This window comes from Danio aesculapii, chromosome 14 (assembly GCF_903798145.1).
Source record: "Danio aesculapii chromosome 14, fDanAes4.1, whole genome shotgun sequence".
In the NCBI taxonomy this organism is placed as follows: Eukaryota; Metazoa; Chordata; class Actinopteri; order Cypriniformes; family Danionidae; genus Danio; species Danio aesculapii.
Window position 1 is genome coordinate 4,771,017 of NC_079448.1, and position 26,782 is coordinate 4,797,798.

At 35.4% G+C, this 26,782-nt stretch overlaps 1 protein-coding gene across 1 annotated transcript in view; it reads left to right on the top strand.

The window, feature by feature from the left end:
• trpc3 (transient receptor potential cation channel, subfamily C, member 3) overlaps positions 1 to 26,782 on the top strand; it is a 63,492-nt gene that overhangs the window by 15,485 nt on the left and 21,225 nt on the right. The window contains exons 3-6 of the mRNA XM_056472803.1: positions 794 to 844; positions 5,603 to 5,788; positions 19,527 to 19,691; positions 19,833 to 20,049. Of these exons, the coding sequence (XP_056328778.1) occupies positions 794 to 844; positions 5,603 to 5,788; positions 19,527 to 19,691; positions 19,833 to 20,049 (619 nt within the window). The remainder of the gene's footprint in view (positions 1 to 793; positions 845 to 5,602; positions 5,789 to 19,526; positions 19,692 to 19,832; positions 20,050 to 26,782) is intronic.

A 26,782-nucleotide genomic window follows, 5' to 3' on the forward strand; every position in this document is an offset into this window, starting at 1 on the left:
TTCCTTGTCAAAATATTGTATGTTTTATAAAAACAAAATGAAATATTAAGTAAAAATGAATTAAAATATTAAAATAATGCATTTAATCATGCATAATCATTTAATAATACGTAATTTAATTACACATTATTTTAAAACATTTGTTTGTTTATTTATTTATTTATTCTTTTTTATTTATTTATTTTATTTATTTATTTATTTATTAAAAATATTGCCAGGCACATTAAATTACTATAAATTAAAAAAATCTGATAAAATAAATTTATTCTGTTTATTAAGTATTTATATTTGTGTTTTTTGTTGTTTTTCTTTATATTAGAATATAAATATGGTTTATATATGGTTCCACTAAATGTTCATTTTATTTGAAATTAAATAATAATGAAATAAGAAATTTTTTTTTAATAAATAAATAATTTTAAAAAGTAAAAAAAATCTAATATTTAGATTAAAATTAATTAAAAATGAACGCATTTAATTAAGTATTTTAATTAACATAAACTTTCTTTTAGTTTCGGAGTGTAAGGTGAGCCACTCTCCGATTCACTTTTGAGTTATTTTAATGCCAATGACATACTATTTGTATATGATGATGACCCCAGTGTGAGCATGTCCACTCGCTAGCTGCATTTTATTGTTTACCAGCAATACATTTCCTTCTCCATCCCACAATCAGAGTTCATCCTATGTTTACATGTCTTATCTTAACATTTATCTCCATTTTAACAGCATTTTTAACTTCTGTTGCGTATGTGTGTGTGTGTGTGTGTGTGTTTGCTGCCGCCGTCAACAGGATAAAAAGAACCGTAATAAAGAGACATCGCAGCACAATGGCTTCTTTCTGGTAAATATGTTTGACTATAATTTTCACTAACAGACTAACAGTAACTGATTGTCATGCTTGCAGATTCAGCTCTTATGTGAAGGATTAGATTGTCTGTCTGCTTGTGTGTGTGTCTGGAGAACTCAATGGCTGTAGATTTTTATCTCAGGTTTTGCAGCAGCAGCAGAACCGCAGGCATGTTCAGAGCTAGAGATCGACTTCAGATATACTGAGAAATCTGTCTTCAGCTCAAGAGCTTTCATTTTAAATGCCACGATTAATTTGTTTTAAATATTATTAGCTAATAGTGTCTATTCAGAGTTCACTGATGCACAAAAAAGACAAATACTGTCTAGAAAAAGACATATTTCAAAAGAAATAGAAAATATAGTTTGCATAAAGAAAATAAACATTATTTTTTGGATTTTTATTTATTTATTTATTTATTTATTAATTAATTAATTTATTTATTTATTTATCTATTTATCTATTTATTTATTTATTTATTTATCTATTTATCTATTTATTTATCTATTTATTTATCTATTTATCTATCTATTTATTTATTTATTTATTTATTTATTTATTTATCTATTTATTTATCTATTTATCTATTTATTTATCTATTTATCTATTTATTTATTTATTTATTTATCTATTTATTTATTTATTTATTTATCTATTTATCTATTTATTTATCTATTTATCTATTTATTTATTTATTTATCTATTTATTTATCTATTTATTTATTTATTTATCTATTTATTTATTTATTTATTTATCTATTTATCTATTTATTTATTTATTTATTTATTTATTTATTCATTTATTCACTAAGCACATTGCATTACAAATCAAATCTTTCTGCAGCAACAACAGTTATAAGGTGTTTGTGTTGTTTTTTTAATACATTAGAATGATGCAACTAAATTTGCATTCTATTTTAAATTAAATTTTAATAAAATTTATGAGATTTAAATTGATGATGACCTAATAAAGTTAAACATTTAGACATAGTATTTGTCTTTATGGTTTATTGTTTATTCATTGTTATTGTCTTTATTGAACATGAGCTTTATTTTTATGAAATTAGTGGAAGAAATGTACATTTCTTTATAAAAATATTGTATGTTTTATAAAAATTAATCAAATATAAAAATTAAAATGAATTTAAATTGAATGTATTTAATGAGTAGGTAGTGCTGTCGCCTCACAGAAAGAAGGTCGCTGGTTTGAGCCTCGGCTGGGTCAGTTGGCGATTCTGTGTGGAGTTTGCATGTTCTCCCTGCGTTCGCGTGGGTTTCCTCTGGGTGCTCCGGTTTCCCCCACAGTCCAAAGACATGTGGTACAGGTGAATTGGGTTGGCTAAATTGTCCATAGTGTATGAGTGTAAATGAGTGTGTATGGGTGTTTCCCAGTGATGGGTTGCAGCTGAAAGGGCATCCGCTGCGTAAAACATATGCTGGATAAGTTGGTGGTTCATTCCGCTGTGGTGACCCTGGATTAATAAAGGTACTAAGCCGAAAAGAAAATTAATGAATGAATGAATTAACATTTATTTATTTATTTTTAATTACCAGGCATGTTGCATTTAAATAAAATAAAATAAAATAAAATAAAATAAAATAAAATAAAATAAAATAAAATAAAATAAATAAAATAAAATAAAATAAAATAAATCTATTCTGATTATTAAATTTAGGTGCTCCGGTTTCCCTCACAGTCCAAAGACATGCACAATAGGTGAATCGAATAAACTAAATTGTCCGTAGTGTATGAGTGTGTGTGTTTGGATGTTTCCCAATACTGGGTTGCAGCTGGAAGGGCATCCACTGCATAAAACATATGCTGGAATAGTTGACGGTTCATTCCACTGTGGCGACCTCTGATACAGAGACTAAGCCGAAGGAAAATGAATGAATGAATGAATGAATGATTTTTAAGTAATTGTCTTTGTGTTTTTTGTATTTTTTGTTGTTGTTGTGTTTCTTTTCATTAGATTAGTGGTCCAATTTATTATAAATTGTGTTTAGTTTTTAAATATTAATGAAATTATGACATATAAATATAAAAATAAAGTGTGAAAATATGCTTTATTTTCATTAATGTGATGTAGAAAAGTAAATTTCTTAATTAAAATATTTTAAAATAATAAAATTAATTCACAATTGTAAATTTTTAAAAAAATAAATCAAATATTTAAAAATTAAATGAATTGAAACGTGTTTATTTATACACCGTCGTTTAATAATAAGTGTTTTAATTAACATTATTTTTCTTTTGGTTTTGGATTGAAATGTAAGCTAATTTAAGATTATCTTTTGTGTTATTATCAACATGCTTTTTTATGAAAATTATTTTTATTCATTTTTTTTTGATCATTTTAATCTTAAATTTAGTTTCCGTGACGTGTAGTCATATAGATTTTTACTCAATATTTTTTGGTTTTATGGTTTTTATCCACCACAGTAACCCTAACTCCTCTACATATTCCTTTATATGTTGTTTTACCATATTTTCACTGCTTATTATACACTCATCACACCTTTGTGACACACTTTGATAACCGTCATGATGTCTGCTGTCTGATTCTCATCTAACATATGGTCAGTAATATTGCTTTTCTCACGCTGATAAGAGATGTGTTGTCGTCCTGGTGGTGTGAAGGTATAATGAATCCCACAGAGAACAATAAAGCACGCAGCATGTAATGTTTTAAGCTGAACGTCAGCAGGCAGTGCATCCTGGGAGATCACACTGATATGACGTCTAACAGATGTCTGTCAAGTAGATCCTGTGGAGATCTGCACACTGTTTTAACATGTTATTCCAAACTGTCAGAGTTTTCCACATGGTAAAGGTTTAAAGAGGAGTTATTATGCAAAAACGACATTGGTAAGGGGTTTAAACACAGTTGTTTGACAACAGTTTGTGAATATAATCAACTTCTAATGGTAAATATTAATTAATTCAAATTTTCTATGAGAGACTTGATAAAAACAGTGCAGAAACACTTTGATCGACATTATCCCTTTTGTACGTGTCATCAGAAGGGGAAAGTCCCGCCCATTAGTGACCATCTCTCCCTCATTAGCATAGGACGTTAGTCTTGTTTTTGAATCTGCCACTATGCTGACACACAGGCATTTGTTGCTCCGCCCTCATTTAAAAAATGCACAGTCTCATTTGAATTTAAAGTGACAGTCACCAAAACGGCACAATTAGGCTGAAAGCCTAAAAGGGTCAGTTTCAATGAGTTATAAAACATTATTTGTGTGGTATTTTGTGCCAAAACTTACACATACACACTCTAGAGACATCAGAGACTTGTAAATCTTGTAAAAAGTAGCATAATAGGTCACCTCTTGAAGTGTCATTGATTCAATAAGTTAACTTCTCTCATATTTGCATAATAGATATATAGATTTGTTAAGTTCGAAACTTCTCCAGAAACCGTTTTATATGCTATTTATAGTCTCTGAACACTTATAGGTAGGTAGGTAGGTTACTTTATTTATACCTGAAGGTAGATTTGGTTTGCAGTCAAGAGTCGTCATCTCATAACAGTGCCACACAAAGGAACTTACATAGTAACAACAGCAAATGAACATTAAGACATAAAACATAAGCATAAAAACACTTACAAAGAATAAATAAATCACTTTAAGTGTCCACCCCTCCCCCCCAAAAAAAATAAATGTTTAAAACAATCTAAAATATACAAGTCACTGACTGCTTATATTTAGCAGTCTACATGTGCTTGTGGCCTCATCATAAATATATGTGGCAAATTTCAATATACACATTAAATTAACAAAAGATATACAAGCCTAAATCAGAAAAGGTTGGGACAATATGGAAAATGCAAATATAAAAATAAAAAATAAAACTGGTGACCCTCTGTCCATCATTGCGCCTAAAGGTTTAGACCAGGGGTCTCAAACTCAGTTCCAGGAGGGCGGCAGCTCTGCTAGGCATGGGATGATAACCGTTTTCAAGGTATACCGCAGTTTGGAAAAGTTAAGGTTTTAAAACTGCCAAAATTTTCTGTAATACCGTTCCAAAGGCATGAGTACGATTTTTTATTTACTTTTTTTTTATTTACTTTTTTATAGACAGTTTACAGGTTTATGTGTACATGTAGGGATCAAAGGAAATATATTTCCAGCTTTTATAAACCGCTTTGCCTTTAGATCGCTCACAATAAGCTTTAATATCTCTTTAAAAAAAAGTCATTACAAATTTGATCAGCACTTATTAACGGCAGCTGTTATCGTTGCCTGGTGACGAGATCTGTCCTCTGTAGTCTAGATCGTCTGATTTCAAAATGCTCGGTTCGGCCTGTGTGGACTTCGAAGAACTCACCTTTGAAGTCTGCATCCTTAGGAGGATGCAGCCTCTGAAATGAGACACAGCTATAGTCATCTTTGCATTTGCATTTAAAATGTCATTACCGAGTGAATGATGTTTAATAACAGTTGTAATAAGCATGCATAAAATCTCATTTGAATATTCATGATATGACAGTCGTATAAACACCCCCTTCAAGTAAAGTGTTACCCTAGATTTGTTCCTTGGCTTTATAAGAGAGCGCTTGCTGTTGTTTTAGCTGTGCGTTTGGAGATGATTTTGAGTCTCCATTTGCCATTGATGCCAATGTTGAAGTTTTTGTTAAAACCTGTCAACTTCTCATCCGGATTACACTTTGTGGACCGAGAGTTGATGTTTGCCAGGGCTTTAAACACGCTTTCTCTGCTGTTTTCTTTCTGTCCCTGCAGAACGACTACCGGAAGCTGTCTATGCAGTGTAAAGACTTTGTGGTTGGTGTTTTGGACCTGTGCAGAGACACAGAGGAGGTGGAGGCCATCCTGAATGGAGATGTTTCTGCTGAACTGGAGCAGGGCCAACATCACCGCTCGCTGCTCAGCCGAGTCAAACTGGCCATTAAATATGAGGTTAAGAAGGCAAGTGTGCAGATAATCACATGTTTGCACTGCACTTTTAGAGAGAGCAAGAAAAAGTGGCTGATTATGAATGTAAGTTCTGATTTAAATGATGAGATTATTATTTGTTTGATTACACAACCAGTCAAAAATATTATTGAATAATTAAAATTTTTACTAAATACTATGTATTTAAAAAAGATGCATTAAATTGACCAAAATATATTAAAAAGATAGGATAAAGAGATATATATATAATGTAACACACACACAAATATATATTATTACACCCACCGGCCACTTTATTAGGTACTAACTAGTACCTTACTAGTACCTTACTAGTTGCCCCTTTTGTCTTCAGAACTTAATCCTGCATGGCATACATTCAACAAGGTACTGGAAATATTCCTCAGAGATTTTGGTCCATATTGACATGATAGCATCACACAGTTGCTGCAGATTTGTCGGCTGCACATCCATGATGCGAATCTCCCATTCCACCACAAAGGTGCTCTATTGAATTGAGATCTGGTGACTGTGGAGGCCATTGGAGTACAGTGAACTCATTGTCATGTTCAAGAAACCAGTCTGAGATGATTTGCACTGTGGTCAATAAGGGATGAACAGGGTCAGCAACAATACTCAGGTTGGCTGTGGTGTTGACACAATGCAAAATTGGTACTAATGGGCCCAAATCGGCCAACAAAATATCCCCCACACCATTACACCACCACCAGCCTGAACCGTTGGTACAAGGCAGAATGGATCCAAATTCCTACCCTACCATCTGAATGTCGCAGCAGAAATGGAGACTCATCAGACCAGGCAACGTTTCTCCAATCTTCTATTGTCCAGTTTTGGTGAGCCTGTGTGAATTGTTTCCTGTTCTTAGCTGACAGGAGTGGCACCCAGTGTGGTCTTCTGCTGCTGTAGCCCATCCGCCTCAAGGTTGGACGTGTTGTGCATTCAGAGATGCTCTTCTGCAGACCTCGGTTGAAACGAGTGCTTATTTGAGTTACTTATGACTTGCTATCAGCTGGAACCAGTCTGGCCATTCTCCTCTGACCTCTGGCATAAACAAGACATTTGTGCCCACAGAACTGCCGCTCACTGGATATTTTCTCATTTTCGGACCATTCTCTGTAAACCCTGGAGATGGTTGTGTGTGAAAGTCCCAGTAGATCAGCGGTTTCTGAAATACTCAGTCTGGCACCAACAAACATGCCACATTAAAAGTCACTTAAATCACCTTTCTTCCCCATTCTGATGCTCAGTTTGAACTGCAGCAGATCGTCTTGACCATGTCTACATGCCCAAGTGCATTGAGTTGCTGCCATGTGATTGGCTGATTAGAAATTTTTCGTTAACGAGCAGTTGAACAGGTGTACCTAATAAAGTGGCCAGTAAGTATATATTAAAAAAAATATTCAGAACGAGAAACAATTCTAATTATTAATATGATTTCTGATGTACTATCAGTATAATTTATAAAGTGTGTGATTAATTTGTTATATTTATTTTGCTCCTGAACTCATTTGTATTACAATATTCATCAATGCAAAAAGGCCTGAGGCAAGCTCAAAAAGCATTTATAAATCCTTTTAATCATGTTTACCGAAAGCTCATCAGCATTATGATTGATGAGGATTGACAAAAGCTGCTTCGATTTTTCTGCCTATATATTTTCTTAGTCGTTAGGGTGAAAAATGTCCAAAATGTAATAACAAGACGCAGAGAGCAGTAGATAAAGACAGTCCCAATTAATCACATGCATTTCATTGTGAAGGTGTGACTAATCCTTTATGCTGACATCATTTTCTTTAATCATCCACTTCTCCAAACACACAATCTCAGGACAATAATCCAGCTGAAGCATTAATCAGGTTAACAGCAGCATGCTCCACCATCCTGACCTAAAGCCTAATTTAAAGATGAGGTTTCAGAAGGCCTAAACGCTCCCATGAGGACTCGGGGTTTGCTTTAGGAAATGAGTTTAGAGTCAGTCGTCCACATTACGGTGATTAATTCATGGCTGCTGTGCATTTCAGGCTGTTAAATGAACAATGGCCAGAGATGTGAATGGCTCTGCTTGTGTTGTCGCTTATAACATGAAATATGGGTTTGTGGGATGTTTGTTTGGGGCGTTGAGTGCTCTGAGATTTAGGGATGGTAAACAAGTCGTGGTTTAATGGTAGCATGTTTGGCAATGTTCAGTAATGAGGTGTAGAATTTGAAAAGCTCTGCTATATTACTCTTAATAATACTGCCATTCATTTAAATGGTAGACATAGTATTTCATATTCCATTCCAAGGTATGCTTATTGCATTTATTACATTAGGGCTTGAGTATGATTATTTTGGCCATTTCCCTAATTTGTAAATATTGCAAATTATTTTGAACTGAAAGACCTTGAATAGCTGATATAAGAGCTGAAATATCAGTTCACTCGATTGTTTCCATTGAGTGAGGAACTCACTGATTCATATGGTCCTTTCTGAGTGAGTTTTCAGCTAACAACTCACTGATTTGCATGATTTAGTTAGTGTGAGTCTTCAGTTATCAACTCACTGATTCAGATGATTCAGTTAAAGTGAATCTTCAGTTACGACTCACAGATTCAGATGATTCAGAGTGAATCTTCAATTATTAACTTACTCAGATGATTAGAGTGAGTTTTCAGTTAACAACTCGCTGATTCACATGATCCAGTCAGAGTGAGTCTTCAGTTATCAACTCACTGATTCACATTATTCAGAGCGAGGCCTCAGTTATCAACTCACTGATTCAGATGATTCAGTTAAAGTGAATCTTCAGTTAACGACTCACTGATTCACATGATCCAGTCAGATGGAGTCTACAGTTATTAACTCACTGATTAAGATGATTTAGTCAGAATGAAGCTACGGTCACACTGGGCTTTGTGTGTGCGAAATTCTGTCGTGCGGCGCTGCGAAAAGGGGCGGGATTAAACAAGATGATTAGACATTAAAAAAGTGAGCGATAGCTCCATGTTTTAAATTTCTGTCCAGAGAGGTCATGTTTTGATCCTCAATTGGTCTCATGCAGTCAAGTGATGCGATTTCGCAGGTCAGAGTTCACCAAGCTTGAACTTTGCACAGCAGCAACCTGCGAAACTCGACGCATGACCCCGGGTTTCCGGTCTGACGCATTCGCGTGCGTATGAATGGAAGTCTATGGAAGGAAAAGTCAAGTGTGACCGCACCTTTAGTCTTCAGTTTACACCGCACTGATTCACTTGATCCAGTCAGAGTGAGTCTTCAGTTAACAGTGATTCAGATGATCCAGTCAGAGTGAATCTTCAGTTATCAGCTCACTGATTCACTTGATTCAATCAGAGTGAGTCTTCAGTTATCAACTCACTGATTTACTTAATCCAGTCAGAGTGAGTGGTCGGTTATCAACTCACTGATTCAGATGATCCAGTCAGAGTGAGTCTTCAGTTATCAACTCACTGATTCACATCATCCAGTCAGAGTGAGTCTTTAGTTATCAACTCACTGATTCACATGATCCAGTCAGAGTGAGTCTTCAGTTATCAACTCAATGATTCAGATGATCCAGTCAGAGTGAGTCTTCAGTTATAAACTCAATGATTCAGATTATGCAGTCAGAGTGGGTCTTTAGTTATCAACTCACTGATTCACTTGATCCAGTCAGAGTGAGTCTTCAGTTAACAACTCACTGATTCACTTGATCCAGTCAGAGTGAGTGTTCGGTTATAAATTTACCGATTCACATGATCCAGAGTGAATCTTCAGCTATCAACTCACTGATTCAGATGATCCAGTCAGAGTGAGTCTTCAGTTATCAACTCAATGATTCTCACGGAAGCTAACTAGCTAGTATATATCTCTCGAGCAGTCGCAAAGATATATTTTGAGCCATGTTGGCTAGAAATGTTAGTGGTGTAGAGTCACAGAAATGGTTCCTGTCTTGTGTTAGTAATGTGTCTCTCTGGTGCAGTTTTAGTCATGATAGTGTGGTGAGGTATTTCTCTGATTACCCATCAGACACATAAAAACCAGCACATCCTGATTCACAACCAGTCAGATTGGAACATTGCCAGGGCGGAGAGGAAAGCTTGTCCCTCATTTACAATGAGTGTAACCTGAGAGGAACACAACGGCTCACGAATCATTGCGAGGGTCTGTCACCCATGTTTGGATTCGCTCCCAGTAGCATTTACTCATCAGCAGAAACACCAAATCCCAACGGCAGCTCTTGACAAGACCAATGGATCTTATTTCCACTCTCTCACACAAACACACGTTAAGCAGGAGACAGTGAATGATCTTAGACCATCTACCAAAACATGCCACATGACCTTGCTGTGACACACGGTTATGCAGAAAACAGGAGCAGCATTTAAATCGACTGAGCTGATACAATGAAGAAACAGGAGAGAGTTTTTCAGAAACTAGATATACAGTTGAAGTCAGAATTATTAGCCGTCCAGAATTATTAGTCCCCCTGCACAATAAGGACATGTCTAAATCCACTTTTGCTATTTAAAATATGGAAAAATACAGGCCCTGTTTACACTAATACATCTAGTTCGTTTTGCTACGGTTACGCCATGCTTCCACACTACGCCAGAGTTTTCAAGCGTCGAAAACGGAGCATTTTGTAAACGCTGTGGAGGCCATTTTTATTCTAAAATGCTGCTGCTCCGTCTCAGTTTGGATGGGGGAAAACGGAGACATCTGAAAAAGGAGGCCGGGCTGCAGACATTCAACTATCTGATTGGGGCTTTTTCCTCAATATTAAGTAGCCTACACACCGTTCAGTCCTGCATCCTCTCCTTGTAAGTTCGGACTTCGCAAGTTTGTGGACTTGTCCTGAGTACACGTCGGGTAAATCTACAAAGGGAACCGTATACTTTATAACCTCATCCACATCACCCTGGCTACGTTGTTTTGTACGCAATAAAATGAAAACATGATATAAGGAACTGCTATTTTCATTTTGATATTAGCTTAACTTAACAGACAGCAGAAATGGTGGGGCGTCGTGTAGCTGCATATTTATATGAGCGTCATCTTCACTGTATGCATATTTATAACAAAACGGAGCTTATAACATCACTGCTTCCTTTCATTCTCTATTGAAAATATGAAACATGCCCTCTCTTTTGCTGAATATCAGTGTTAATAATCAATAATGGCCATTATAAAAGTATAACATACAATAAGTTTGTAAAATATAGGACATAAAGGCAAGCAATCAGTCAGTGTACAGAATGTACGTGGTTACATTAATTATTAACTTATCTTTGCGCTCAGCCAAAACACGTTACCTGAGAACAAGTAATAGATTCAAAAGACCAAAGTCGGGGAATATGTCATTAGATATAGACAACAAGATGAATTAAATATCACGTTTAACAAATATAGTGAGATTGGATCCAGCGGTAGATCCTTGATGAACAGTCCAACGAGCACAGCTCTCATCTGGCTAGATATGCTGCAGCGCATGCCAGAGTGTGTGTGTGTGTGTGTGTGTGTGTGTGTATGTATTCACGTGATCTAAATTCCGTTCTAATTTCCAGCAAACTGGTAACCGGAAAAGCTGTCCACTTGGAGGTAAGCGGTCAGCTGCTAGCACGAAACGAAACAGAAGCTGTCAGCGGTATCATACCGCCCCGTAGCGTTTATTTTAAAGACGAAAAGCAGCATACGTACCTCTGGCTACGTAATTCGCGCTCTCTAAAAATTTATACAGGGGAACGTTTTCACAATGAGCTTGTGTTGAACAAATGGGAGGTAACAAACTGAATTAAACCTAAAATTAAGTAGGAAAACTGAATAATAAAATATTACTGTAAAGCATACTCTAAACAACCTTTATTTGTTTAATTTCCAACTATAAAAAGTCAATCTTTTTTACATTTTAGCTGTATTAAAATGAGTCTGATGTTTTCAAGCCAGGCTCATTCCGAAAACGTTTTCCCGAGGACATTTCTGGAGACCGCGAATAATGTAGCCAGAGGTATGTATGGCTGCATTTCGTTTGCAGCAGTTCCTTTTAGCACTCGCCGGCTGACCGCTTACCTTCGTGTGGAGAGCTTTCCAGCAGCAACCAGTTTGTCCGGTTAGCTCGTCCTGTACGTCGGCGGACTTGAGACGCAGAGAGGTGTTGACCACGTCGAGCGGGTTCGAGTCCGGGGAAGAATGGTTCCAGAAATCAGGTAAGACTAAAACAGAATCCAAGAAATAAAGCGAAGAGGTTCATAACAGGCTGAGAATGTGGTAAAATCCGAAAACGTGGTAAAAAAAAAAAAAAAATCAGAGGAGGGCTTTTCTTTTTCCGGACGGCTTTTGTAAATCGTTGGTTGGGTTTAGGGCGGGCGGGTCGATCGGTAAAATCGGTTGGGTTCGGGGAAGGAGGAGGGTGGGTCGACCGGCTAATCAGCTGTCAATCATTCAGCCAGTCGGACAGACAGACGTTTGTTCGACAGCGGCCTCTGGTGGATTCACGCAAGAACAGCGCGGGCGCGAACGGCACTCGCGAGAGACATCCGAGAAGCCAAAAAGGCGCACATAGCGGCCTCTCGCGGATTCGTGAAAACCAAAAACTGCAAAAATACGTACCTCCCGGGACGTATTTCGCGGTCTCCAGAAACGTCCTCGGGACTACGTTTTCAGAATGAGCCTGGGTTGAATGTTTTTGTGGATTCTAGAAAAGCCTGAACCATCCTTCAAGCTCTGATCTGGCTTAACATCCATTGATGTGTGAGGTTTATTCATCCTTTTTGATTCCTTAAATAATTTTTTTCCTCTCAGCTTTCTTGCGTCATCACTGTACCCAGATCCTCTTAACACAAAACTTCAGATCAGAGCGCCGCTGTTTCAGACATTTTCGATTTTAAAGCCATCAGCTGTCTTTGAAGATGAAGAAAGATGCTTGTGGATGGAGATGTTTTGACACTGATATCTGTGTTGTAATGAGCCTGTTTGTCCCTCTGGAGACACAGACAGAGAAGCTTTGCTCTCGCTGTTCCTCAGGGCTCCGGCTTACAAATGACTAGAGTGAAAGTGACACCGCAGGTCGCAGATTCACTGATAATCACGGAATAAAACACACAAACACACACAGTTTAGTGCAACACATAAATGTCTGCTGATGCTTCTCAGGGTGTCTAAACTATTTAGGCTCACGCTGTAAAAAATGACAGGGATTTCATTAGTAAAAAACAGCAAAAATGCTACAATAAAACTCTGTAACCTGGTTAACAGTAAGTTTCCTTAATATAAATACGGTGAATGACCGTAAATTGACATTCCAAGAATTCGCTGCTGTTGTTGATAGTACTTTGGTTCTTTTTAGAAAAGAGTACGATGAGTAGATGCTACTACTTTAAAACACTGGTGTATGTAATGATAAATGAATGAAATACGATAGTTTACCGTAAAAAATTGCATTTTCTTTTCTTTACTATTTATAATTTAATGGTAAAATACTAGCAACTACAACTGCCATTTCTTTACTGTAAATGTTATGGATATTTTGTAATATAACAGTAATATAGACAGAGTGTCAGTGTTTGCTTCGATTATATTTTATATGCTACGGCAATTTACCAGATTTTATATCGTAATATAACATTTGGGTAATAAAGTTAATGTTAGTTAATGTATTAACAATAATGACTAATAATGAACAATACATGTACAGCATTTATTAATCATTTTCAACCTTAATAATGCATGGTTAAATTAAAATAAAAAAAAGTTGTGCTTGTTAAAGGTGCAGTATGTAAGTTTGACACCCAGTGGTTGAACTAGGTATTGCACGCCTGGTTCAAAACTCACGCAAGGTTGCCAGATTAACGACATTAACAGAAGTGTGCCTAACTATCCTAAAGGCTATTTAAGGCTGGTTTAAATCGTGATCTAAATAAAAGCATTGGCATGCGACAGAAGGAATATTTTCCATATTAAAAGGAGTTTTTATTTTAATCAACACCTGAAATATATATATAAGAAATGGCTTCTATTTCTTGCAGCTGAAAAGCAGAAAACTGACAATGATCACCTCAGGTACACCTCATGTGCTTTATTCAGTGTTAAATGTTAATTCAAGAGTTCACGCTTAGCTCATGACTTACGAAGCTTGTTTGGCATGCTGTCCCGGGAGAGAGAGCCCTGAGCTCAAGGGATCCTCGAGTCCAGGGCTCCCTCCCTTTGCGGTGCGAGGGGAGATTGAGCTCAGGGCGATCTCAAGGCTCCCCCGCAGCTAAGGCCAAGATGGACTCCCTTAGGGCGAGATGTCTAGTAGAACAGACTTGAGAGCCTATTTGGCTTTGAGAAAAACCGGGGGATCCCGGGAAAACCTCTGTGGATGCGTGCCAGCTCCACCCCGAAATGCCGGAAGGAGGGGAGGGGGGGGGGGGGGGGTTCTTCAAGACGAAGATAGTTGCAAAGGGAAAAGAGGATATATATAGGAACTTATAATGCTTTGATTGGAGGGTTGTGATTAGCTAATATGAGCCAGCTGGGTTAATCATGAGCACGTACTCCTCTCGAAATTAGTTTAAGATATTAAACTTCACTAATGTGAGTTTGAATACCATATTACATGACATTTATTGCCATATACTGAAAGCAGCAGCAGATAGTTCACCTCAGATCTTGAATATAAAACAAACCCTTTGAAATTGAACCCTAGAACTGTGACTCCAACACATATCATTGATTTAGCATCTACATTTAATAATTTTAAAGAGGTTTAATATGTATTAATTGGATTATAAACCTTACCATTTTGTTGGAGTGCAGCGAGTGCACTATTCTGTGCTTTGGAATGACTGTATTTAAATTTCTGTCATGTTTCGTCTGGTGCAAACAGCCACATTGCTCATCATGTAGCGTGTTGTTAGGACACCGGGTTATAATCTAACCTGCTCACCTAATGTTTACGTTCGTAATATTTGTATTATTTGCTAATTAATAACCTCAACTCTGAATCTGAGTCTCATTTTGGAGTCTGCTACTGTCCACCGGAGGTCACATTTTGGTCACGAGTACATGTTTTGAGAGCCTTCGTGACTGAATGAATGAAATATGCTGTTTTCCATGGCAACCCGGGGTGCTGAAACATAATTGGCTAAACTGGCATTGGGCAGGTTAAATGACCAAAGCAAAGACAGACGTTCTGGCACGTAAGCAGAATAACTGACTTCAGCATTGTTTTTCAGATAAACATGTTCAGTTAGCATGTTTCTTAAATATCTGCAAACATATTATGGTATTTTTATGCTTAAGAAGAGTCAAAAACTAACATACAGCAAGTTTGGCATTAGTTAATAAACTGTAGATTAACAAGAACTAACAAATAATGCCTGTATTTTCATTAGCTAGCTTTAACAAACATGTGTAAATACTGTAATAAATGTATTATTCATTATTTGTTCATGCTAGTAAAAATGCATTAACTTACAAAACCATCTATAAAGACCTTAAAATGCTAAATATAGGTTTAAATGAAGTCAAACGCATTAAAACCGATCGTCCTCAATCTCAGATCTGTCATTCTCTCCTCCGCTGCCTCTTCTCAGTCATATAATTGCGGTCTGTTATTCATAGCCGTTCTTTCATCCCCAGTTCACATTCTTTCATATAATTATGTGGACGTATTTTCAAGTCATTTTATTCTGAGCTTTGTAATTTATGGCAGGAAATGGTTTGTAGGACAGCCGTGAAATTAACACCTGTTATTCTCCCGGGATTCAAATTAATTAACCTACTACTTTAATACAGAACAGAGGCACACTAGAGGTGACGGAGTGTCTGTACATGGCCCAGAAAACACGTGTTAGATTCTCGTGACACTCGGGAGGAATGGAGATGGCTTTTTAATGAACTTTGAATGCAAAAAAAACTTCTCGTGAACTGTCTCGCTGGTAAAATAATAATAAAAAAAACAGATTAATAAATAATAATTAATAATTATATACATTTACACACATTACATAAATAGATTGAATGGTGGGCTCAACAATCTGCTGGGTTTTCTGCGGACACGGATTCTGTGTGGGTCTAGTACCCGTGACCACTGTGATTACTGCACAAATAAATGCACTTCACGTGATCAGACCGAAGCCTTCATGAATAATTGAGCGAAGCATCTTCTCAGAGGATAAGGACATACAGTCTCATGAATATTTTCGAGACACTGACAGATCACAGAGTAGCCACATCACTTCCTGTGACATTTACACTGTGCAGTTTAAGGCTGAAAATGAAAATATCTGAAAAAATATGACAATTAAAGGAACTCTTCACTTTAGATTTTACAAAAAGACTCATTTTACACTATCCTTAGAGTTAAACGTTTAGTTTTACCATTTTTTCATCCATTTAGCTCATCTCTGGGTCTGGCGGGAGCACTAGTAACTTAGCTAAAGCTTACCTTTAGATTTTGCAACGTGCATTTATTTTAAATAACAGTTTTTTTTGTTTGTGTCTGTATTTTTTATGTTTTTTTACTTTTAATAATCTTGTCACAAACTGTTGCAAAAGTATATACAGCATACATATGTTTTGTATTACAAGAAATATTTTAATTGTAATACTACAATACAGTGCACAGCAAACATTTGAAGATGAAGATTTGTATGCATTTGTCAGTGATATATATATACAGTTGAAATCATAAATATTAACCCCCCTGAATTATAAGCCCCCCTGTTTATTTTTTTCCCCAATTTCTGTTTAACGGAGTGAAGATTTCTTCAACACATTTCTAAACATAATAGTTTTAATAACTCATTTAGTAAATAATATTTGACTAGATATTTTTTAAGACACTTCTATACAGCTTAAAGGGACATTTAAAGGCTTAACTAGGTTAATTGAGTTAACTAGGCAGGTTAGGGTTATTAGGCAAGTTATTGAATAACGATGGTTTGTGAATAGCTTAAAGGGGCTAATAATTTTGACCTTAAACTGGTGTTTAAAATATTAAAAACTGCTTTTATCCTAGCTGAAATAAAACAAATAAGACTTTCTCCAGAAGAAAAAATATTATCAGACATACTGTGAAAATTAAAAAATTAATCCTTGAAAATTAATCCTTGCTCTGTTAAACATCATTTGGGAAATATTTAACAAAGAATAACAAATTCAAAGGGGGCTAATAATTATGACTTCAACTATATATATATATATGTATATATATATATATATATATATATATATATATATATATATATATATATATATATATATATATATATATATATATGATTTTTCTTCTTTAAATAATTAAATAATCAATATTACGTTTTTATTTTAACATACAAAAGTAGAAAATTTCACAAAATTTGATCTTTTTAATGGTTATTTTTTTGTTAAATAATTGAATAATCAATATAACATTTGTATTTTGACATGCAAAAAATACAAAATTTCATAAAATTGTATATTTTCAATGGTTATAATATTTTCTCTTTATTAAACAATTAATCAATATTAACATTTTATTCTAACAAATTAAAAAACTAAATTCCATATTTTTTAGTTATGATTTTTCTTCTTTATTAAACAATTAAATAATCAATAATAAACTTTTATTTTTTTATTTAAATTAGTATATAAATGTGTAATTTTATATTACAATTTTTAAAACTACTAAAATTTTTGTAATGGCTATGATTTTTCCTCTTCATTAATCAAATAAATTTTTGCATCGTGATCTTAAGTTATTCTGCTAGATTAGTTTCAGTTTTGACTAATGTATTCTAATGTAATGCATATGCACTCATATCCTATTGTAAAGCCTCTTATAGAAAATATTCAACTAGGTTAACTGGGTTAACGTTAGGGTAATTAGGCAAGTCACTGTATAATGATGGTTTGTTCTGGAGACGATCAAAAACAAATATTGCTTAAAGGGGCTAATAATATTGACCTTAAAATGGTTTAAAAAAAATTTAAAACTGCTTTTATTCTAGCCAAAATAAAACAAATAAGACTTTCTCCAGAAGAAAAAATATTATAGGAATTACTGTGAAAAATTCGTGAATCTGTTAAACATCATTTAGGAAATATTTAAAAAAACAAATTCACAGGAGGCTGAATAATTTTGACTTTGACTGTATATAGTCATCAGAATAAAGGGATCTGTTGAATAACTGTATTGTGGTTGGATCACAGTCTTTTTCCACTGTTCCTCCGGTCTTCCTGCTGACAGGAGTAATGCACGCTCTCTAAGTGAATTGTTCAGTGATTTGACATCATAATGACCAGAAGCCCGTTCTGCTCCATCCACAGATGAGCTGCGTGTGCTGCCATGACTTGATGCTTTGTTGCCATGGTGATATTTCCAGCAAACTTTCCGCCCAAAGATGCCATAATTGCACACAGAAGCAAAGTCATAATTCTGTGTTTATGGCCGTGCCAGATGTTGTTTGCTAAGTGCTTAATGTAAAGCAGTTTGCATAATTCAACTGGATTAAGGAGCATTAAAATGTAAGAAATCCTCTCAGGAATGAATGCACCATAGAGATGCTCACCAAGATGATGAGCTTTTATTTAACATTAAACATATTTAAAATTAATTATATTTTGAAGTAATATTAGAGTTTAAATGAACTGTTGCAAATGGAATGAGTTATCAGCGTCATTACTTCAGTCCAGGGGCGACACGGTGGCTTAGTGGTCAGCACTGTCGCCTCACTGCAAGAAAAGTCACTGGTTTGTGTCCCGGCTGGGTCAGTTGGGTCATTTCTGTGTGGAGTTTGCATGTTCTTCCCGTGTTAGCGTGGGTTTCCTCCGGGTGCTTCGGTTTCCACTGTCCAAGCAGATGCACTATAGGTGAATTGAATAAACTAAATTGCCTGTAGTGTGAGTGTGTGTGTGAATGTGAGTGTGTATGGGTGTTTCCCAGTAAAATATATGCTGTGTAAAACATATGCTGGAATAGTTGGCGATTCATTCCACTGTGGTGACCACTGATGAAAAAGCTGAAGGAAAATAAATGAATGAACCTGAATAAAACAGTTTAACATAACAATTTACAACAAAATTAAATATAAAAAAAAATAATATAAATAATAAATTAAAACTATTTATCGTGATTTAATAAAATTAAATGATTTTTTTTATAATTTCTGAATAATATTAATAATTAGACAGATATTTTAAATAACTATTTCTTTAAAGGGCACCTATGATGAAAGTCATCTTTTGTAAGCTGTTTGGACAGAACTGTGTGTAGGTATAGTGTGTGAACAGTCATATTGGGGTGATATAAAGACAATAAATAATTTTTTTTATTTCCTGACATTAAAATAGGATCCAAATCCCTCCCATTTTGAGGCCGACTGCAACGTGATGTAATAGTGTAGTTTTCCCGCCCACCAAATTGATTGACAGATTAACATGTCTCTGTAGTAACGTGCACAATCATATCAACAATACAGGATGTGTACCTTTTTTTTCCTTTAGGCGAATATTATTTTGTCATTATTGTATTATTTATCATTATTATTATGTCATATTACACATGGTACCTTTTTTATATATTTATATATTGATTTGGTTATATAAATGCCAAAAGTGAAATTGTCAGATGTCTCTGTGGGTGTATGCTGCAATTGAAATCTCCCTACAAATAAAGGTTTAGCTATCTAACTATCACACAAGACCTCCTGTTGAAATGAAAATACTTTTGCATCTGTTAACAAAAATAGACAGAAAATATCATAATAACATAATCCTGTCTGTCTTTCCTCAGTTTGTGGCTCATCCGAACTGTCAGCAGCAGTTGTTGACGATCTGGTACGAGAATCTGTCTGGTCTTCGGGAGCAAACCACTGCGGTCAAGTGTCTGGTGGTTTTGGTGGTGGCGCTGGGACTCCCCCTGCTCGCTGTGGGCTATTGGTTTGCCCCGTGCAGTAAGGTAAAACTCTTTTAAACGTCACAAAACCTCAACACCTCCAGGTCCTACAATACATTACTCATTAATTATCGGTGAGCCCCGAGTGAGTCTGTTTTGTTATTAATCATATCTGTTGATCTGCTTTCTCCATCTTTTTCTCAGCTTGGTAAAATCCTCCGCAGTCCTTTCATGAAGTTTGTTGCTCACGCGGCCTCCTTCATTATCTTCCTGTGTCTGCTGGTGTTTAACGCTTCTGACCGCTTCGAGGGCATCACCACACTTCCCAACGTCACCGTCACCGACCACCCGCTGCAGATCTTCAGGGTCAAGACCACTCAGTTCTCATGGACAGAAATACTCATCATGGTCTGGGTGGCAGGTAGGGATGTGGGCTCTTTATCACCTATGAGCTGGTTTACATACACATATGCTGATCAAAATTATTCGCCCTCCTGTGAATTTCTGTTTTAAATATTTCCCAAATGATGTTTAATAGAGAAAGGAATTTTTCACAGTATATCTGATCATATTTTTTCTTCTGGAGAAAGTCTTTTATGGTCAATATTATTTGCCAAAAAGGTAATGATACGCATTTATCAAGTAATTGCTTCATGCTGTTTTTCTTTTTACATTCTTCGGGTGATTCAAAAACACAAACGTTTCGGCACAATGCCGTCCTCAGTGTCTTTCACTGTTTTTTAAAAACAATACGTAGCAGTTACTTGAAGAGTGCGAATCATTACCTTTTTGAATAATAGCATTGACAAGATTGATGCACCAAAGAAGTTTCTTTAAAAATTACTCTAAGCAATATTATTAGCCCCCTTAATCAAAATTTTTTCCTCGATTGTTTACAGCAGGGGTTTTCAAACTGTGGGGCGCGCTCCACCAGGGGGGTGCCAGCACATTTTAAAGGGGGCGCGAGACAATGAGGCGTGCACTCAAGTAAATTATGATGACGATTTTTATTCGTTCACTAGAGTGAATCTAATTCATGTTAGCTCCACATCTAACTATCAGGCGCCTGTAGAGTTAATGCGTTCCAGTAAAACATACACAAAAAATGAATGACGGTGAATAGTAAAAGCGGCGAGCCGTCTGACAAAAAAGTGCCCATCTGAAACAAATCAGTAGGATGCCCATCTGGATCTTTCTCTAACTTTGAAAACACTACTGACTACACTTACATGGACATCTGTAATCTAGTAATTTGCCTTAATAGACAATAATATAATTAAGATGTTTATGTGATTTGCTTTCATGTAAGAGTTTTTTGTAATTTTGGGTGACTTTAACTGCAGTTTGGCAGTTTCACATTAACTCATGAACATTTCATTCATGCCCCCGTAACAAACTGGGGTATTAGACGCAAATAAGGAGTAAGGACTGGTGAGAGTGTTATGGAATTTAATAACGCATGCCAAATGGAAAGAAAAAAACTTACGCATTTCGCGATGTGTGTGTGTGTGTGTGTGTGTGTGTGATTTGATTTTAAATTAAATTATTATTTATTTATTTATTTATTTATTTATTTATTTATTTATTTATTTATTTATTTGTTTGTTTGTTTGCTTGCTTATTTATTTGTTTGTTTACTTATTTGTTTGTTTGTTTCTTTCTTTATTTGTTTATGTATTTGTTTGTGTACTTGTCTGTTTGTTTGTTTACATGTTTATTTATTTATTTATTTAATTCTTTTTTTATTTATTTGTTTGTTTACTTGTTTATTTATTTATTTGTTTATTTTTTATTTATTTGTTTGTTTGCTTGTTCATGTTTTGTTTACATGTTTATTTAATTATTTGTTTGTTTATTTGTTTATTTATTTGTTTGTTTGCTTATTTGTTTAAATGTTTTATCTATATGTTTATTTGTTTGTTTGTCTGTTTGTTTGTTTACATATGTATTTATTTATTTATTTATTTAATTCCTTCTTTATTTGTTAGTTTACTTGTATATTATTTTAATATTTATTTATTTGTTTGTTTTGTTTGTTTACATGTTTATTTAATTATTTATTTGATTATTTTTGGTTTATTTATATATTTGCTTGTTTGTTTATTTGTTTACATGTTTATTTATTTATGTTTGTTTATTTATTTATTAATTCGAATATTTGTTTGTTTGTTTATTTGTTTACATGTTTATTTATTCATTAATTTAATTATTTATGTATTAGCTGTTTATTTGTTTATTTATTTGTTTGTTTGTTTATTACCCACAAGTTAAAGATAAAGATTTGACATTCAATGAGAATTAATTTTCATCACTTTCTAGTAAAACAATAGGCATACTGAAGTTATCTGTGCAGTTGCTCTTTCATCTATCAGTTTTAGTAGAACAGGATATTTAATCAACATTTTTTTTTGTCCTGGGCTGTCAGAAATAGAGCTCTCACTGTAGGCCCAGAGCAGGAGGATCAATGAAGCGTTCAATTGCTTCCACCTGATGAGAGCGATTGAGCGGCAGAGTTTGAGTGGATTACAGCCAATGTTCTCTGACGGGACTGAAAATAATGTGTCTTCTTAAACGCTTATTTCCTTACAGAGTCGTGCTGGGCAGTAGCGATACTGTAGCGTAGTCCCAGCAAACAATTTTGTGTCTAATAAATATCTAATGGACATCTAAATGTAGACAGCTTGGCTAAAACAAGGCTAATCTTGGGCTGTCAGTGAAAATCTAATAAACATCTAAGATAAAAAATCTAGTCATCAAATAAACATGAATGTATCACTACACATGTAAATCGGTCTAATCTGTGTCTTAATTTAGCCTTGTTTTAGCCAAGACGATTTAGTTTAAAATTCATGCATTCATTTTCCTTCAGCTTAGTCCCTTATTTATCAGGGGTCACCACAGCGGAATGAACCACCAACTATTCCAGCATATGTTTTATGCAGCGGATGCTCTTCCAGCCACAACCTAGTACTAGGAAACCTCCATACACTCAAACATTTCACACACTACTGCCAATATAGTTAATTTAATTCACCTATAATGCATGTGTTTGCAATGTGGGGGCAACCGGAGCACCTATTTGGATTATTAATATGCAATCATCCAGTAGTTTTGTTGGTGTGTGTGCACTCATATGACCTGAAAAAAGAACTGTGAATCTTTAAGTGTTCGTAGAGTGACCACTTTTAGGTCTCCAGTGTGCATGATTTTAAAAACTAACACCATTAATGGACAACACAGTTTGAGCAGGTTCGATCGGTTAACACACTTACAGCCAACATGGCTCTTAAAGGTGTCCCCATTGATTGAAAGCCTGCCACTTTGTCAAGACTGAAACAGTAAGCAACACTTTCAGATTTTTGCACTTTAGGAAAAGTGAAAAAAAATCAAATGATGTCATGAATAATTAAGAGGCACAGCAGCAATAGTGCATCAACATTCATTCATTTTCTTTTTGGCTCAGTCCCTTTAATAATCTGGGGTCGCCACAGCGCAATGAACCGCCAACTTATCTAGCATATGCCCTTCCAGCTGCAACCCATCACTGGGAAACATCCATACACTCATACACTATGGTCAATTTTTAGCAAACCCAATTCACCTGTACCGCATGTCTTTGTACTTGTGGTGGAAACCGGAACACGAAACCCACGCGAATACGGGAAGAACATGCAAACTTCACACAGAATTGCCAACTGACCCAGCCAAGGCTCGAACCAGCAACCTTCTTCCTGTGAGGCCAACATGCTACCCACTGCGCCACTACGTCGCTCTAGGTGATAACTAAAAATAATAAAAAATTTAAATATCTGAAACAAAATGTCTAAAGTAACAGTATTCCTCTTAATATGGCTGGGCGATTTAGCCTAAAATCAAAATCTCAATTAATTGAACATTTTAACTCGATTACGATTAAAGAACGATTTTTTATTTTATTTTTATTTTATTTTATGTTATTGCCTTCATACTTCACTGACAATTTTTGTACAGTAAATATGCTCACATATTTTACAAGAGATTTTTGAATGAAGGGTGCATTGCTTGATTTTAAGATAATTGAAGGAAACACACACTTCTACTATCTGTGATTGTTTATTGAACATTAACACTGAACACCTGAAATTAAAACACACATTGGCTAAAACCAGCAGTCAGTTTTTCTTATAAAAATGTGAAAATAAATCATTTGTTTGACTTTTCAAAACAAAATAAATTATTTTCAATGCTTTACAAATTAAAAGTTGAAAATAAGCAGTATCTCTTCTAAATAAAATAAGTCTTGTATATCCTGTAATAATAATAATAATAATAATAATATTTCAAACAGTGCTTTTCTTGCATCTTCTGTAAACAAATATTTGAATGTAAATAATAATTTCTGTGTATTCTCAAGGCATCTCTGGTGCAGCTTACAATCATTGTTAATGTAGAGCAAAGTAAGACTCATCGTCCTACTTGACCAGAGATCAGATGTGGCCGTAAAAGTATGTTAATCAGCCTTTAAAGTCTCTAAAGCCTTCTGCGTTGAGTGATCATTCTTGCCTTGCGCATTTATACTTCTGCATGTTCTCTGTGTCGAGTTTCTTCGTGGGGGGTTTTGATTTTTCTGAATTCTACCTTAATGTACAAGAAGCTAAAACTCGCTCATTCAGTGGCAGGAACGTCAAACAACTTTAATCATAAGGTAAACACAAGACAAAAGTTTCCATTTGGAGCTCCTACACTTGTAAACACCCGCTCCAGCGGGCTCGCTGCTGTCTCGTGGCTCTCCGTGCCATCCACGCGTGTCAACACTACCAAACTAACCAATCACAGAGCTTCAGAGCTTGAGCTATGCTGGTATGCGTGTAACACGGGAAGTGACACAGACAACTGAAGTTTGGATCCACTTGCAGGTTTATTCGAAGTCAGGCAAGCAATAGTCAACACAGGTGGAATCAGATGTATAAAGGCAGTCCAGAATCGTAGTATAAACACAGGCGAGATGTCGGAAGGCAGGCGGCGAACAGGGACAAAAGTATAAACGAGACTAGGGTCAAAACACAGGAAACCAAGACTAGAAGACCGCGTTGAAATGTCACTTTACAGATAACAAGACTCAGCAAAGCAAGTGAGTGTGTGTGCTGCTTAAGTAGTGTGTGTAATCAGTCTTTGACAATCCTCAGGTGGTGCAAGTGTAATCAGTCAAATTGAGTAAGCATGTGTGTGAGTGAAGTGCATGTGTGAAAATGTAGTCCAGAACTGGCGGATTTGTAGTCCATAAGGATTGTGAGTGAGATCCAGCGATCTATGAAGTTACGATCGCTGGTGATCGTGACAATGCGCGATGGCTGCGCCGGACCACTCGACGCAGAAACAACAACCACAATCAGCCTTAACAGAGTGGGGTCACGTGACCACACGCGGTAGGGAAAATAATCGGAAAAGATTTTGATTATTTTTTGATTAATCGCCCAACTCTACCTCTTAATAATAATAATAATAATAATAATAATAATAATAATAATAATAATAATAAAGATGCAAACCTAATATATAACACATATCGGTTTCAAAAACATTTTTAAAACCTATGATACAACATATTTCTGAAGGTGCCGTTGACTTGAAATTTTCAAAGAATGTTGGTAACAACCAAATAAATCCATATATGCAAAGAAAACGAAACAAATTAGTTTACAAATAAAGTGTAATAAAATGAAATGACACCGGGAAAAAGTATTGAACACATGAAGAAAGGGAGGTGTAGAAAGGCAGTGAAGGCCCAGACAGCAGCTGAAATCTCTCAGCAGTTCTTCAGTAACCCTCTGCTCTTCCTCAGTGAAAATGAATATAAGCAGTTTCAGTCCAACATCTACATTAGCAGGAGGATAAAGATGAAACCAGGGTGGACATTTCAGCAAGACAATGATCCAAAATACAGCCAAGGAAACTCTCAAATGCTTTCAGAGAAAGAAAAGCAAGCTGTAGAATGGATGAATCCAATAGAAAACACAAAATAAAGCTCAGATTTGATAGACGAGACCCACAGAAGAATCAAGATTTTTACACTCTGTTGAAGACTATGAAAAAACTCACACCTGAGCAATGCATGTGACTTCATTCTCCTTATGAGAGGCGTCTTGAAGCTGCCATCAGCAAAAAAACTTTTTTTATAAAGTATTAAATACATTTCAGTAGTTCAGCACTTTCATCCTTCTGTTATTTTAATATTACACAGAACTCTTTTTTTTTCACATTCGTTTTTTGTTTTATTTTTATGTTTGTATTGTTTGGGGTTTTACCAAAATCTGGTTCAAGTATAGGTCATCTTCAAGTTGAGTTCAAGTCCGGCTCCTTTAAAAAAATATTATATTCAGGAAAAAACATGACCTGTTCAATACTTATTTTCCTGTCTGTATAATGAGGTGCATTCAGAACCACAGACGAAATGGGAAAATGTTGTAAAGCCAATCCAATCAGCTTTTAGCCCTCTCAGTGATGCATTGCCAGCAAAAGGCCTGGCATTATTAAATCTGGTTCAGCAGTTGTGACAGTGATGAACGAACATGCGTCATTTCAAATGCCTGAAACAAAATAATATACTAAACAGTGGTTGATTGAGTGTGAGACAGTAGATTCCAGTTTAAATGTCAAGCTTTTCTTGAGTAGCATCCCAACTAAATATTTTTGGGGTTTAAAAACGTTCCCATTGAGTAACAATGCTTTTAAAAATCTTTTTACTGTACAACATTATCATTTCTTAGAGAATTTTCTCTGCGGATTTGTTCAGAATTGTTGTTCAGAATGCGATTATATTGCTCACAGAAGGGGTTACATCGGGAAAGTGTGTGTGTGTGGGAGGGTTTACTATATTGTGTTGATGGTTGAGAGCTCATTGTGACCCTTCTGAACATCCTGTGGTGTTTCTCATGGGAGTTTGGAGAATTAATGGAGTTTTTTTTTTTCACTTTCGAAACCTGAGAGAAGTTTTTGATTACTGGGATTCTTGGATTTCCTTCAGCATTCTTCTAACTTAGATTGCAATTTTAAATATGCAAATTTAGTTCATCATTTTAACAGAATCTGCCCAGGCCCTGTCCTAATTTTTTCTGTCAGAGTGTTTTCTCCTCCGGCTCTTTGATTGTCTGATTTATTCTGTCTCTCTCTTTCAC